The sequence below is a fragment of the Rhinoraja longicauda genome, chromosome 1 (genome assembly GCF_053455715.1).
Source record: "Rhinoraja longicauda isolate Sanriku21f chromosome 1, sRhiLon1.1, whole genome shotgun sequence".
NCBI lineage: Eukaryota > Metazoa > Chordata > Chondrichthyes > Rajiformes > Arhynchobatidae > Rhinoraja > Rhinoraja longicauda.
The window spans coordinates 76,039,603-76,056,741 of NC_135953.1; the positions used below are offsets into that span (position 1 = coordinate 76,039,603).

General features: G+C 41.8%; 1 protein-coding gene across 1 annotated transcript; it reads left to right on the forward strand.

Annotated features, from left to right (window-relative positions):
* The first annotated feature begins 6,085 nt into the window (after window positions 1-6,085).
* Window positions 6,086-13,291, forward strand: LOC144599633 (uncharacterized). The gene is made up of 3 exons (XM_078410766.1): window positions 6,086-6,179; window positions 12,473-12,644; window positions 12,753-13,291. Exons 1-3 carry the CDS (start codon window positions 6,144-6,146, stop codon window positions 12,932-12,934), a joined length of 390 nt encoding a protein of 129 aa, XP_078266892.1. The 5' UTR covers window positions 6,086-6,143; the 3' UTR covers window positions 12,935-13,291.
* The last annotated feature ends 3,848 nt before the right edge of the window (window positions 13,292-17,139 follow it).

Sequence of the window (17,139 nt, forward strand, 5' to 3'; positions counted from 1 at the left end):
GCACCTCATACTTGTCCAAGTTAAATTCCATTTGCCATTTCTTAGCCCACTTCCCCAGTTCATCCAAACTGATCCCATTGTAATCTTATATAACAAGATAACCTTCTCCACTGTCCAATAATTTTGATGTAATTCACAAACATGCCAATTATATTCTCATCCAATTCACTAATATATTGAACAAACAGTGGACTGATCCCTGATACAATAAACCAAACAAATACTGATCCCTGCAGCACACTGATGATTACAGGCAGAATAGCAACCCTCAATTACCTTGTTCTGACTTATTCTACCAAATCAATTTTGTATCTAATAGGTTACCCCACACTGGATCTCATAATGTCTAACCTTCTGGGCATTTCACAAAATGCTGGAGTAACTCAGCAGGTCAGGCAGCATCTCAGGAGAGAAGGAATGGGTGACGTTTTGGGTCGAGACCCTTCTTCAACCTTCTGGGCCATGTAGTATCTTGTGAAAGGCATTGCAAAAGTCCATGTAGACAGCATCTAACACCCAGCCCTTATAATCTCTTTTAAAAAAAACACATTTATGAGACAATTTCCCATGCACTAAGCCATATTGACTATCCCTAATCAGTTCCTGCCTTTTCAACTGCATTTCGACCCTGTTTCTCAAAAAACCCAATAACTCGCCCACCACTCGCTCACCAGACTGCAATCCCTGACTTGTCCCTGCAGCCCTTATTAAATAAAGTCTTCTAGTACCTCACCTGTGCTAAATATGATGCTCTGCAGGACCCCTGCAATTTCTTCTCTCGCTACCTACACGTTCAAGGATACACTTGATCAGGCCCCAGGGATTTAACCACCTTAATATGCTTTAGACCTTCAACAACTGGCGGATGGCACAGTGGCACAGCTAGTAGATCTGTTGCCTCACAGCACCAGAGACCTGGGTTTGATCCTGACCTCAGGTGCTGTCTTTGTGGACATTCTCCCTGCAACAGCTTAGAGACAGCGTGGAAACAGGTTCTACAGCTCACCACTCGAATGCAGATGGGGGCGACAGAATGGAAAACAGCAGATGGTCACAATTAACACACTGTACCTGCAAAGCCACAGGCACACTGGGCTGAAAAGTTTTATTTTAAGATTTTTTCTTACTTAACAGCGATAAAAGTAAGTTTGCAAACCACAAAATGCTGGAGGAACTCGGGTCTGGCAGCATCTGGGGGGGGGGGGGGGGGGGGGGTATGTTTTGGGTCAGGACCCTTTTTCAGATTGTAGGTAATCTGGCACATTCTGGATTTTGATGATAGTAGACTAGCAGATTCTCTGGATTGTAGGGTGATTTTCCTGTTAATACGCCAACCCTCTTTTAATTCCCTATTTTTTATGTATGAGGTGTTTCACGGTAATACAATAAGCTTTCCAGGTAACTCAGTAGGTTCATGGAAGTATGGGAACCGGGGCCTCGAGATGTTGAAAGGAGTGTGATAAATGGAGAAACACCTTACATCACCATGAGTTTTATCATCTCTAAATTGTTTCCGCTCGTGAATTTGTCCGAAACAATTTGCCACTGTTGCTACGAGTGGTAGTGGAAGCACATATGATAGTGGCACATGCAAGGTACTAGAAGAATGGAGGGTGGCTCATGTTGTGCCTTTATTTAAAAAGGACTGCACAGACAAGCCAGAGAAATGCAGACTGGTGAGCCTAGCATTAGTGGTGGATGATAGCTTTGGCATGTGGATATGCAGGGAATGGAGGGATATGACATTCTGAACATTTCTTCTGAATAGATGCCTTTCAAGAGCTGAAGGAGCTCAAAGAGCTTCACCTGGGGCCCCAGGTGCAGTTTCAAAACTTTGATTATCAAGCCCTGCTTCCTCTGAAAAAGGTTAAGGTGAGTTATGCTTCTTGGGGAATAATGAGTTGAATAGTGGGATGGTGGTTTCAGATGTCTCTTTGATCTATAGCAAGTTATTCCTATAGTCCCATCACTACCAGGAGTTCAAGATCACTCAGAAGAGAATGCATTTATCAAGGATGACCCTTCAGTGTTTTATGATTGTAGCCAGCAGCATCATTAGAAATGTAGGCAATTTCATTTAACAGTGATATTCACTTGAATAAGAGTCTGATGCCAGTGCATGTCTAAACAAATTACATCATCTTTAGTATTTGAAATAAACTGAAATAGCACATAATGAAACAGAGTCCAAATGCTACCCTACAATGTGACAGAGGCTGAAAGATGAATAAATTTAACATGTACCATTTGACCAAACCTTCGCATACACCATCTCTGCCAGAGCTATTTAATCATTGTCTAGACACAGCCTGAAAGCTACAAAGCATTTTCCTGACACAATGTCTGAGCATCACTTGACTAGTTCAGACCAGTGTCATAAAGTTGTGTAGCAAAGAAACATGCTCTTTGGTCCATTGTATCTACATTGACTATCATGCGTATCTATTCTAATCCCATTTGTTTTTATTAATTTCATATCACTCCATGTACTGCTCATTCAACTATCTGTCCAAACATCACTCAAATGTTATTACTGTCCCCTGCTTCTACCACCTTAAGGTGAAAGGGGAAAGATTTCATAAGAACCTGAGGGTGATTTTCTTTCATTCATGATGGGTGTATGGAACAAGCTGCCAGAAGAGATAGTTGAGGCAGGTACTATAACTGAATTTAAAAACCATTTGGACAGGTGGATGGACTGGAAAGGTTTAGAGGGATACGGACCAAATAAGGGCAAATAGGACGAACATAGATGGGGCATCTTGGTCGTCATGGACAAGATGGGCCATAGAGACTGTTTCCTCATAGTATGAATATAACCTCCTCTGGCAGCTCATTCTGATACCATCTACTCAGACACTGCAATGATCATACATTATTTGCAGATGACTAATGTGCATCAGCAGTGACAAAATCACTCACGATTTCGCCATTCTTTCCAATGTATATAATTGGTCTGTTTTACTAGTTTGGACAAACTGTCAGGGAATTCTATCAAATAAATGCTGCAAAACTGCCAATAATAAATCCAATAAATTGGAAATGCCAGCATCTCCTTTACTCGGGTCAAATTGACCACAAACATTCTACACAGACTGTGATAAAACTCCAGTTTGCACCAATTGCACCTTCCAAGGTCTTTGAAGCTACATTCACGGGGTGTTGTAAAGAACTCGTAAATCTTTGTGCTGATATGAGTCGGTTTTGCTCGTCAGCAACCACAAAACACACAGTTGTCTGGCAGATGTGCACACAAAAATGAGGAAGGTGAAGACCCTGAGAGTTTTCATGGAAGAGATGGTAAGCCTGGATGTTGCAAAACCCAAAGTGCTGGAGGAACTCAGCAGCTCGGGCAGATCTGTGGAGCAAATGGACAGGCGATGTTTGGGGTCGGGACCCTTCTTCAGACTGATTGGAATACAAGGGAGTCAGGGGGTATGGGGAGAAGGCAGGAACGGGGTACTGATTGAGAATGATCAGCCATGATCACATTGAATGGTGGTGCTGGCTCGAAGGGCCGAATGGCCTCTTCCTGCACCTATTGTCTATTGTCTATTAAGGGAGAAAGCCGTAAAAGAAAGGTGGGACAGCAGAAAGCCTGGCAAGTGATAGGTGATGGGTGTTTGATTGGCAGATGAATGGATAAGTGACAGGCTAGAGGTTGTCTCACAAGGAAAGAATAGGAGTAAAATGTAAAGCTGGAGGGGGAATTTAGGTAGAAAAGGTTGTGGGGGGGGGGGGGGAGAGGAGGCATAAAAGGGAGATGGGGGACTTGGGGATGGTAGATGAGTGTATGGAGCAGGGTAATGGGGGGAGGGAAAATTGATAGAGTGCTCAAAAAGACTGATGTAAAATTATTTCCTTCAGGTGCTGATTCTCAGGGGCCTCAACCTCACGTTCGTGCCTGTCATTAATCAAATGCAGCTGCTTCAGGATTTGGATTTATCTGATAATCAGATTGATAGAGTATTATCACAGTATTTTTATAATCTTACCGGACTCCAGATGCTACAATTGGCAGGTAACATATGACATAGTGTTTTACGTCTTATAATATTGTCGAAGATATTTGAATGCAGGATTGCTAGATGCAGGAAAAATGTTCCCAATGTTGGGGGAGTCCAGAACCAGGGACCACAGTCTTAGAATAAAGGGGAGGCCATTTTAAAACTGAGGTGAGAAAAAACTTTTTCACCCAGAGAGTTGTGAATTTGTGGAATTCTCTGCCACAGAGGGCAGTGGAAGCCAAATCACTGGATGGATTTAAGAGAGAGTTAGATAGAGCTCTAGGGGCTAGTGGAATCAAGGGATATGGGGAGAAGGCAGGCACGGGGTATTGATTGGGGACGATCTGCCATGATCACAATGAATGGTGGTGCTGGCTCGAAGGGCCGAATGGCCTCCTCCTGCACCTATTTTCTATGTTTCTACATTTTCTATGTTTCTATGAACCTTCTAATTGATTGACACCATATATCGCCATTTCTCCTATATGGATAAGTGTTATTCTGGCGCATATCCTGGCTTTAGATTGATATATAAAAAACTTGAAAGAGAAATACAAAATAAGACAGTTTTAACTTTCATTGGAATTAAGAGCTAAAATCTGGAATATTGATGAACTATTTTTTTGCAGTTGAGGTTCTTGTCAATAGGCAATGTGATGCACGACACATTTCCATTTCCTGTACCTTTACCCCCACCCCCACCCCTCCTCCGTTCACCATACTGCGCTTCAGTCCCATCAGACGAACTCACCAGCTAAACATATGCTACTTACTACATAATCTCACATTATCTTTCCCTCTCTTCACCTCACCTCCTTATGTCCCAGAGGAGCTGTTCTTCCAGAATACTTTCAAAGGTTTCAAAGGTCTTTTGTCATGTGTGCCAATTAAGGAACAGTGATATGCAAATTACCATACAGCCTTACTAAAAAAATGCAACAAGACACACAACTACAGAAAAGTTAACATAAACATCAACCGCAGTGGATTCCCCACATTCCTCACTGTGATGAAAGGCAATAAAGTCTAATCTTCTTCCTCTGCCAGCTGTTCTTGTCCTACCATATTCCAATATAACTGCACTGGAACGGTATTCACCCCTTTATACTGCAATGTCCAGCTTGACAGCAAACACATGCAGAAGTTGATTGTAACTGTTCTGTAACTGTTGACCACTGAGTTCACATCTGTAAAATTTGATTTTCCATTCACTCCATCACCGATTTCTGCTCTGCTCCCTCTTTGACCTACTGAGTGAGGCAATCCAAGCATTGGCAACGAAGATTAAATTTAGAGTCTAGAAAACTACCTGTGGGCCATACAATTTTCAAGCAATGCTTCTGGTTACCAGGAGGGGTAAGATGACAGAAAATCTCGCCCCCAAGGTCTCTTATCTTGTCCACTAACTTCCAATTTCAATACACCTTGCATTGTATGCATGTTAGAGTTATGCAATTGTGGAATGACATATTTGTTTAATTAATACCAAAGCCTTATTTATGTGCTCGTATTTTCGAAATAATGCGCTCAAATCTACGTCCGGCAGCGTAGTCGTGTGCAGTGGCTGTACAGTAAGTACAACAGTGACCGCATACAACAAGCTATTGCTTATCACTATCTCAGTTTTCGTCCACGCCTTTACTTTGTGCATGGTCATTTAGAGTTGCTGTATTTTTTGCTTCATTGTTTGCTTCATTTTGAAGTTTCATAATGGAAGCAGATACAAATTGGCGTCTGTGAGGCTTTTGAATAAGGACATAGATTTGTAAGGAATTGAAGGATATGGATCACGTGCTGGCAGATGAGATTAATTTGGCATCATGTTCAACACAGACATTGTGGCTGATGTGTCTGCTCTTGTGCTGTATTGTTCTATGTTCTATCTAATACATGAACCCCTGCTATACCTTCCATATATCTTAGTATCTTGAGCAAAACTGAACTCTTTTTGCAGGTTCTAGGATTACATTTATCAGCAAATCAGCCTTCAGCTCTCAGAAGAACCTGCGGCTGTTGGATCTGTCCAGGAACAAGCTGATCACCCTTTCGAAAGAAGCACTCAGTCCCATTATTGGGTCAAGAGGTAGTGCTGTGGTCATTTTATTGGCACAGAACTCATTTCACTGTGATGCCAGCATGTGCCTGATGAAGCAATGGCTGGACACTGTAAAGGTACGAGCATGCTTACTCATTACTGTAAACAACATTTCATCTTGATGCGCGCGCTTCCCTCCATTTTTACCCCTCTTGCTGGTCATTTTGCAGCCCAGTTGGAGTCCTTCCTCTTCAACCACAGCTAGTTGTTGCTTCGCTCGGCAGCCTCTGACAACGACCTGACGGCTTGCCGAAAGGCCTGTCCTCGAACTCCCATTCCCTTCAGGAGTCAGGTTGTTGACATGGCTACAAACCCTCTACAACCAACCTCTACAGGGAGCACCTGGGTACGCCAGCCGCGTTGTTCTGCCTCGGCTGCTAAGTCTGAATACTTCAGACATTTGCATTCATGCGCTTCACCAACTGCAGCCTCCCAAGGCACAGCTAACTCCACGATGTACAGGGACTTCTGTGAGGTTGACCACAAGATCAGGTCCGGCCTGAGATTAGTTGTGATGATCTCTGGTGGGAAGATGAGCTTCTGGTCTAGATCAGCCTGCATTTTCCAGTCCCAGGCAGTGTCCAGGAGGGTCGGTTCCTTTCTTGCAAATGGCTTCTCTGGAAGTTGTCCTGCTTTCACAAAAGGGGTGGTTTTCGAGAAACCAGGCGTTGGGGGAGGGAGGGCATTGGTGGTAGTTCTCCTACCTTCTAAGGTAATCGCCAGTTGTCGCAGGACCTGATTGTGCAGATACAATAGTGATATTTAAGAGAATTTTGGACAGGCATATGTAGGGAATGGAGGGATATGGATTCTGAGTAGATAGATAAGAAATGGTCTTGGAATTGTGCTTGGTTCGCATTGTGGACTGAAGGGGCTTTTCGGGTTGTACTGTTCTATGTTCTATATTGAAGCCATCTTTGTTCAAAAAAATAAGATATTAAAGTTTCTTCACAAAGTACGAATGTTAACATTTTTGCAAATTATTCCACCCCCTTGCTAATCATTTCACTCTTACTCCAGTCCACTCCACAGAAGTTCAAACGTAACTTGTTTACACAAATTAGAGGGTTGGGTGAGGCTGGGACCTAACTCCTACCAGGTCCTGCCTCACCCACCCCCTCACTTCTTTAGACTGTCTACAGTCACAGTCCAGGTGGATGGTCTTGACCTGAAACGTTGACCATCCCTCTGCGTCCACATATACTGACTAACCAGTGCTCAGTTGGAGTCCTCCAACATTTTGCTTTTTGTTCCAGATTCCAGCATCTGCAGTCCTGCGTCTCTCAGTGTATACATTAATTAACTCAATCCTTAAATATAATCATCACTCTTTAAACATGCTCTCTTGAACTGTTCAAGTGACTAGTACGGCTGCTCTACAACTGGCGAGACCATACTCAGTGAAATTCTTACAGTTTTGGTCGTCTAATTTAAGGAGGGATATGTAAGCATCCCAACCAGCTCAGAATACTCACTAGACTGGGTCTTGGAATAATGGAGTTATCTAATGAGAAAAAGTTGAGGTTAGACCTTTACTCATCTGTATTAAGAAACATGGGAGGCGATTGGATTGTCTTCTGCTCCTATTTCTTTTATTCTTTTGAAACTATTTACACACTCAGCAAACCTCGGGCTCCAGAATCCTTTGTTTTGACCTCTAGGGGAATCTTCACATCCTCATTTCACATCAAGAACTATCTCTCTGGGGTTCAGGCACAGGACCTGGGATTCAAGACTGTCCAGGTTGCTGAACAAAAGGTTCCCTGTTATCTACCTGCAACATAAGTGCAAACATGGTACTGGATGAGAACACTGAGTGCAAAAATTGATAGTAGATACAAGTGAACCTAGTTAAAGGATTTAATTGCAAAATGATACTTTATACATATCCTTTTAAAGCAAATGCTCAGTACGTTGTATTATTGTTACAGTAGCCTTAAAGTATGAAATGTACTAAGTTTAGACAATAGACAATAGGTGCAGGAGGAGGCCATCCCCTTCGAGCCAGCACCGCCATTCAATGTGATCATGGCTGATCATTCACAATCAGTACCCCGTTCCTGCCTTCTCCCCATATCCCCTGTCTCTGCTATCTTTAAGAGCTCTATCTAGCTCTCTCTTGAAAGCATCCAGAGAATTGGCCTCCACTGCCTTCTGAGGCAGAGAATTCCACAGATTTACAACTCTCCGACTGAAAAAGATTTTCCTCACCTCCGTTCTAAATGGCCTACCCCTTATTCTTAAACAGTGACCCCTGGTTCTGGACTCTCCCAACATTGGAAACATGTTTCCTGCCTCTAATGTTCCAATCCCTTAATAATCTTAAATGTTTCAATAAGATCCCCTCTCATCCTTCTAAATTCCAGTGTATACAAGCCCAGTTGCTCCTGTCTTTCAACATACGACAGTCCCGCCATTCCTGAAATTAACCTAGTGAACCTATGCTTCACGCCCTCAATAGCAAGAATATCCTTCCTCAAATTTGGAGACCAAAACTGCACACAGTACTCCAGGTGCGGTCTCACTAGGGCCCTGTACAACTGCAGAAGGACCAGTTTGCTCCTATACTCAACTCCTCTTGTTATGAAGGCCAACATTCCATCGGCTTTCTTCACTGCCTGCTGTACCTGCACGCTAGCTTTCAGTGACTGATGCACTAGGACACCCAGATCTCGTTGTACATCCCCTTTTCCCAACTTGACACCATTCAGATAATAATCTGCCTTCCTATTCTTACCACCAAAGTGGATAACCTCACATTTATCCACATTAAACTGCATCTGCCATGCATCCGCCGACTCACACAACCTGTCCAAGTCACCCTGTAACCTCATAGCATCTTCCTCACAGTTCACACTGCCACCCAGCTTTGTGTCATGTGCAAATTTGCCTATGTTACTTTTAATCCCTTCATCCAAGTCATTAATGTATATTGTAAATAGCTGCATTACCAGCACCGAGCCTTGCGATACCCCACTAGTTACTGCCTGCCATTCTGAAAGGGGCCCATTTATCCCCACTCTTTGCTTTCTGTCTGTCAACCAACTTTCTATCCATGTCAGTACCCTACCTCCAATACCATGTGCTCTAATTTTGCCCACTAATCTCCTATGTGGGACCTTGTTGAGGTTTACGGACGGCACGATGGCGCAGCTCAGTGACTTTCAAAATTGCTTGAAGAGATGGAGAGGATACAGTGCTGAGAATGAGTGATCAAATAAGGGATATAAAATAAGTGGTAATAGGGGAGTCCTTTGGGACCAATTACCATAATTTTCTTTGTTTCAGAATAGTTACAGAAAAGGACAGGATAGCCCACAGGTTAAGGTTCTAACGTGGGGCAAGGCCGATTTTAGAGGAATTAGGCAAGAACTTGAAGAGGTCAATTGGGACAGTCTGTTCGCAGGAAAGCAGTTTCTTGCAGGTGGGAGGCTATCAAAAGTGAGATAGCAAGAGTATGGGGGCAGCATGTTCATGTTAGGATTAAGCACAAGGCTGGCAAGATTACAGAAGCCTGATGGCAAGAGATGTTGTGGCTCTGGTATATATGGCTTTAAACGAGGCATACGCCAGATTTGGGCATTTCGGGTCAAACAAATCTCTCCATGAGTGTAAGAGGTGTAGGAGTACACCCAACCAGGCAATCAGGAGGGCAAATAGTGGGTATGAAATTGATCTGGTGGGCAAAGTAAAGGAAAATCTCAAGGGTTTCCATAGGTATATTTAAATGGATGGCCAGGAAAAGAATAGGTTCCCTTGAAGGTATCACAAAATGCTGGAGTAACTCAGCAGGTCAGGCAGCATCCAGGAGAGAGGGAATGGGTGATGTTTCGGGTCGAGACCCTTCAGTCTGAAGAATGGTCTCGATCCGAAACGTCACCCATTCCCTCTCTCCTAGATGCTGCCTGACCTGCTGAGTTACTCCAGCATTTTGTGATACCTTCGATTTGTACCAGCATCTACAGTTATTTTCCTACACCAGGTTCCCTTGAAGATCAGCATGGTCTTTGTATCGAGGCCCAAGAGAAAGAGTAGATATTAAATTAATACTTCTCATCCGTGAATGTTGAGAAGATCATGGGAGCTTAGGATTTGAGACATAGCAGGTTAAGATATCTTAGTTCAAATGTAAATTACAAAAGAGGAGGCATTGGCAGTTTTAAAGCACATTAAGGATTAATCATTAGACTATTAAATGCATCCTTGGACCTTGTGGAAAGCTAGGGAGGAAGTTGCAGAGACTGTTGCCAGAGATATCTGCGTCAACTTTAGCCATAGGTGAAGTCTGAAGGTCTGCAGGGTTGCTAATATTGTATCATTATTCAAGAAGGCAGCAAGACAAGCCACAAAACTACAGACCAGTGGGCTTGACTTCAGTGATGGGAAAGTTGTTGGAAGGCATTCTTGGGGATAGGATCTATCAGCATTTGGGTAGGTACATTCTGCACCCCTCCCAACCCTTCCGAATTTGGCGAAAAGTTTCTGCTTTCTTATTTCATTTCCGCCATTCCGATTTCGCCTCATATTTTTCTGCAAAACAGTCGGTAATTGCAATTTGTCAATTCGGCCGCTAGGGGTTCCGCGAGAAATCCCTCCACCCTAGAAGCCTCCCTGAAAATGTGGCAGCTAGGCTGGGCAAGGCAGCCAATCTCAACCTCATTGGGACTTCCATGGCCAATTTGTCAATTCGGCCACTAGGGGTTCCGCGAGAAATCCTCCCGCCCTGGAAGTCTCCCCGAAAATGTGGCACCCAGACTGGGCAAGGCAGCCAATTTCAACCACATCGGGCCTTCCATGGCCGATTGGTGGCACTAAATTTCCAACCTGCAGCCGGAGCTCTGGAACTCCTGCCCAGCTAAAGCCAGCACATCTATCCCTATAGCCGCCTTTCTTGGCCAGCTGGATAAACCAGCAAAGCTCTGGAACCAAGAGTGCCAGAAAATCAGTGGTGGAACTGTAATGAGTAAATATTAAATTTAAGTGCAAGATTATATAACTATATTAATTAATTAAGACGGGGTTAAAATATAAAACACCGCAGAAAAGCCAATTACCACCATTTTGGGCTGATTATCAATTAATGTGCGAATTTACTTCAACAAGTACTTCCGTATGCTTAGTCGATTCGCATATACCAACTCTTTCTTCATAACAGTCATACATTTTATGATCATTGTTCTTTTATTCAATACCAAGAGAATTGAGATGTGTAAGGAAAAAGCAAAATAGAAAAAACAAAACAAAACTATTTTTTCTTTGTGTTGCAAAAAGTATCTCTGTTCAATAACCTTTCTATAAATAGCAAAATATACTCGTGATAGGCCTGACATTGTACATATAGTATAAGAAAATAACTGCAGATGCTGGTACAAATCGAAGGTATTTATTCACAAAGTGCTGGAGTAACTCAGCAGGTCGGGCAGCATCTCGGAAGAAACATATAGTACAAGAACTACACTGTTGGAAATAATAGTCGTTTTTTACACATTAATGTAGTGTAACACGTATGCGCATTTGGCATGCATACCTTCTTTTTGCTGAAAAGTTGCATTACGTGCCATATTATGAATTTTTATGTAAAATTCTGAATTTTGGACATCAAAATTATGAATTTGTAAAATCAAATGTTGGAAGGTCTGATTCTGATTAGAGATAGTCAGCCTGCCTTTTTTGTGTGGGAAATTGGGTTTCTCAAATCTGATAGAATTGTTTGAAGAGGTCACCAATAGGACTGATGAAGGCAGGGCAGTGGATGTTGTTTTACTGGACTTTAGCAAAGCCTTTGACTAGGTACTGCATGGTATGCATATGATTTGCATTTGGAGCATAGGAAGCTGAGGGATGACCTTACTAAGGTGTAGAAGATCATCCTGTGCATGGATAAAGTAAACACTCTTTTTTTGCCCCAGAGTAGAAGATTCTAAAACTAGAGGATATAGGCTTAAGGTGAAAGGGGAGAGATTTAAGAAACACCTCATAAGCAACTTTATCACCCAGAGAGTTGTCCGCAGCTGGGTTGACCTGCCAGAGGAAGCTCCACTTGGATACAAATATGACTTTGAAAAGATAGTTTGACAGATATATGGATAGAAAGGGTCTAGAGGCTATGGGCCAATGCAAGCAAAGTAGATTAGCCCAGTACACCAACTTGAATGGCATGGACAAGGTGGGCCGAAAGGCTTGTTTCCATGCTATATTGTGCTACGATTCTCTAAAATATGCTAGAACCAGAGGCACTCTCATAATTTTAATTGGAGAATAAGCTAACGTTTTTTCTTTAACGAGGCAATATAAACTGATTATGGCACACCTATTTGGGTATCTCCCAGATTTAACACAGTGTGTAATCTTTGACTCTTGTTCTTGACAGATGCGCCTGCGGCTCGACATGACGTGTTACAGCCCCGAGAGTCTCAAAGGACACTTAATGACCCAGCTATTGCTCACTGACTTTAACTGTGTAAAAGAGCCTAATTTTGCATTTCTACCCAAAGCTTCACACATAAACAAAACTGCTGTGGCACACTCATTTCTTGGGAAAGGTAACATTTAGAGATTAGTCTATAGTTTCGTTATTATGTTATAGATTTTTACTTTATCATATTATTAATATTTACTTCAACTGATGTGTTTTTTTTGCGTTTTACCAGGGATCATTGGCATCATAATAGTCGCTGCAGCTGCATCTTTCCTTCTCCTCATCTCCATTATATACTTAGCATCATCAAAGTCAATTCAACAATCATGTCTCATGAAACATTGTGCCTGCAACAATATGGGATCCACTCAGCAAGGGAAAGAAGAGGCAGCCACAAACAGCTTTCCTCTATAAGCGTAATGTAAACTGTATTTTCAAAACCTGCATGTACAACAATTGAATACCTACAGCTCTAACTCTAATGTACCATGACAAAAATAGGACACATGGTCACTGTGCTTAGCAGGTTTTGACTTGTTCATACACCCTTCATCCAATGTGTTGAACAATTTTCTGGAAATGGAATGTACGCCACTTTCTTCAGATAATTGTTGAAAAAAACATGCAGCAGCTTTTTAACAGTGCAAAGAATGAAGGAAACATCTATCCACATCATCTGCCAAGTGATTGACCAATTACCTGGAAAATACTTCCCGTTGACTTTGGCTGGTTCAAAATTAGGGAATTAAATTTATATTAAAGAACTTTCAAGCTTGATGCATAGATTTTATATTTGTTTTCAATGTGTTTTAAACAATCTCCTGTCTTCAGCAATCTGGCTTTCGAAAGGAGAATCCAAAGAGATTCTACAGTATTAGGGCAATGCAGACTAATTAGGGAGAGAACTTGGCCTCATAAAGATCAACAATGTCATCTACACAGGGAGGCACAGAGATGGGCAAGGTAAATATTTCTCATTTGTATTCATGAAGAAAGACACGGATGCTAGGAAACCCGGGGAAGTTAATAATGGTGTCTTGAAGAGTTCACATTATAGAAGATACGGTGAAGGTGTTCATAAAAAGCAGATAAATCCCCAGGACTTGATCAAGTGTATCCAAGGATGTTGTTAGAAGCAAGGGAAAAAATTGCAAGGACCCTGGCAGAGATATTTTGTACATCAATAGCCTTGGGTGAAGTGCTAGAAGAATGGAGTGTGACTAATATGGTACCTTTATTTAAAAAAAGACTGCAAGGAAAATTCTGGGAATGACAGACCAATGAGCCTTACATCAGTGGTGGGTAAGCTATTGGAAGAGATTCGGAGAAAGACAAGAACTGATAAACGATATGACTTTGTGTGTGCTAAATTGTCTCACGAATTTGATGGTTTTTTTTAAAAGAGGTGTCCAAGGAGTTTGATGAGGGCAGTGACGTTGTCTACAACCTTTGACAAGGTACTGCATGATAGGTCTGGAAGGGTAGATCACATGGTAGCCAGAGCAAGCAGGCCAATATGATACAAAATTCAACTGAAGGTACGAGATAGAGGATGGTGGTAGAGGTGTTATCTTTGATAATCCTTCACTGTCTACTATATACCAATGTTAATATAATAATATAATCTGCAATGTTACCAACCATGCCACTTACATTAATATCCAAATTGTTAATATAAATAACGGACAACAGTATACTCAGCAGCCCCGGAGGCTTGCAGTAAGTGATGTGATGTAGGGGCTGCTGAGTATACTGTTGTCCGTTATTTATATTAACAATTTGGATATTAATGTAAGTGGCATGGTTGGTAACATTGCAGATTATATTAACATTGGTATATAGTAGACAGTGAAGGATTATCAAAGATTACAACTAGGGCAGGATTTACAGAGTAAAAGGGAGCACTAAGGAATGTTGTAGAACGGAGAGAGTGGGTGCAGGAACATAATTCCATGAAAGTGACAACAAAGGTGACAAGACAGTGAAAGTGATGTTTGGCACACTTAGCTCCAATTAAGGCATTGAGTACAGGAGCATGGATGTCATGTTACAGTTGTACAAGATGTTGATAAGGCCACATTTGGAGAACCGTGTACAGTCTGGTTATCCTGCTATCAGAAGACCATCATTAAACTGGATAGGGGCAAATGAGAGGATGCAAGTTATAAGGGGAGGCAGGGTTTTTTCTCCATGGAGCATATACGGCTGAAGGGTGCCCCTGTAGAGGTTTATAAAATCACGAGGGCGCTGGTAAGGTGAATAGCCAGTCTTTTTCCTAGGATAGGGGAGTCTAAAACAAAAAGACATATGTTTAGGTGACAGGGGAAAAATTTAGAAGAGACCTGAAAGGCAATTTTTTTCTTTACACAGAACGTGGTGGGTATATGGAACAAGCTACCAAAGGAAAAGGTTGATGCATATACAATTATGAATTTAAAGACATTTGGACAGCACATGACAGGAAAGATTTGGAGGGATGATGGGCCAGGCACAGGCACATGGGACTTGCACAGCTAAGCAACTTGGTCAGCATGGATGAATCGAGCCAAAGGCCCTGTTTCCATTGCCATGTAGCTATTTGACTATTGCATTGTCGTGAATGGTTAATTTACACTCACGTGTGCCAGCATCTTGCGTGTATCTGCACCAGCACCACTTTCAGCCAAGAATGTCATGGGTGCACGCGTGCGCCGTAGATTGGGAACACTGTTTAATCAGAGGACGGTGGCACGGGACTTGCGCGGGACTCAGCCAGGACAGTTAGTAAATGAGTATTTAATTACATACTCCGTCGTTGTTATTGTTCCGAGCAATACATAACAAACTGGAAATACATCGCATTGTGGAGAAAGACATTTTTAGGTCATAACTTTCATCAGCTGTTCTCTCTCCATTGATGCAGTCAGATCTGCTCAGCATTTCCAGCATTCTATCTTTATTTCAAATTTTCATCACCCTGTAGTTTTTTAATTTTATTTTTGGCATCTGAATTACCTGAATGAATCTGTGTTTATTACATATAAATGAGATTATCACCATGTTTTAGGGAGCTATAATTGTTGGGTGTGGAAGTTCTTACTCACTAAATAAACTTCCAACTTATTAAACTAAGCTGGAATGAAGAGCTGTATGGTGATTATGTGGAAAGTAAGCAGTCTGGAAATTTTAGTTTAGTTTAGAGATACAGCGCTGAAACAAGCCCTTCGGTCCACCAAGTCCGTGCCGACCAACGATCCTCGTACGCTAGGACTGTCCTACACACACAGGACAATTTACAATTTTTACAAAGCCAAATTAACCAACAAACCTGTATGTCTTTGGAGTGTGGGAGGAAACCAGAGCACCTGTGGAAAACCCGTGCACTCACGGGGAGAAGAGAGTTTTCAAGAGAGAGTTAGATTTAGCTCCTAGTGGTGATTGAATCGAGGGATATGGGGAAAAAGCAGGAACGGGGTACTGATTTTGGATGATCAGCCATGATCATATTGAATGGCGGTGCGGGCTCGAAGGGCAAAATGGCCTACTCCTACGCCTATAAACTCAGCGTAGTCAGGATCGAACCCGGGTCTGACGTTGTAAGGCAGCAACTCTACCACTGCAGCACTGTGCTGCCCAAAAATGGTGAAGACTATACCACAAATTCATAATCTTCTTCAACAATCTTCCAATGCAGCAATAATTTCACAGGTCATTAATCGTATTCCTACACAAAGAATCTTACTGTGTTCATAGTGATCCCACATCCTTCAACAATCACGGCAATTAAAAGTACTTCACATACAAAGTGAGTTGGAATGTTTCCCAAACATTACATCGTAAAAGTTTGCATTTATGTAGGATCTTACCACATTTAGATAGGCACATGAATATGCAGGAAATGGAAAGATATAGATCACATGCAAGCACCATGTTCAGCACAGACACTGAAGGGCCTGTTCTTGTGCTCTTCTGTTATATGTTCTATCTTCAGGACATCCGAAACAATAAATGATACACATTTGGGAGTTTTCATCTGAGAAGTAAATGTTAGACAGGAACACTCAGGAACTTATTACTCTTCTTCAAAGTAACCCAGGGAATATCTAATATCCACCTAAATATGTTGTTTCAGCCAGAAGACTGACCTTCCAATTGAGCCCAACTAGTTATAACAAGTAATAAAATGCAAAAAGCCTATCCGGACGGCGTAAGATTAAAACTCTGATGAAAATCTAATGGATTTTTAAAACATAAGTCTGTTCTTTGTAATAATAAAGGGTTTAAAGTGCAGAGAAGTAAACAAAAGAACAAAGCTTCATATCCAAATGGCTGGATATATTGTCTGTTAGAAAATACCATCTTCTATTTGCAATTTAACATATCTATTATGCTGAACGAGATATTTGCATTTCATTTACTTTTAAGAAGCCAGGTCTTTGATGTAACTCCTTTGATATTTTTCAACCGTTATTTTGTTTAAGCCTGAAACAATTCTGTACCAGGCCACATATTCAACTGCAACGTTAATCTAATGGAAAACAAAACATGAGAGCCAGTTTGTATTTATTCTCCAAAGTCAAATAAAGTAGCACAAACTCAAATTGATTGAGCAGACCTATTACAATCGACATTGATGAATA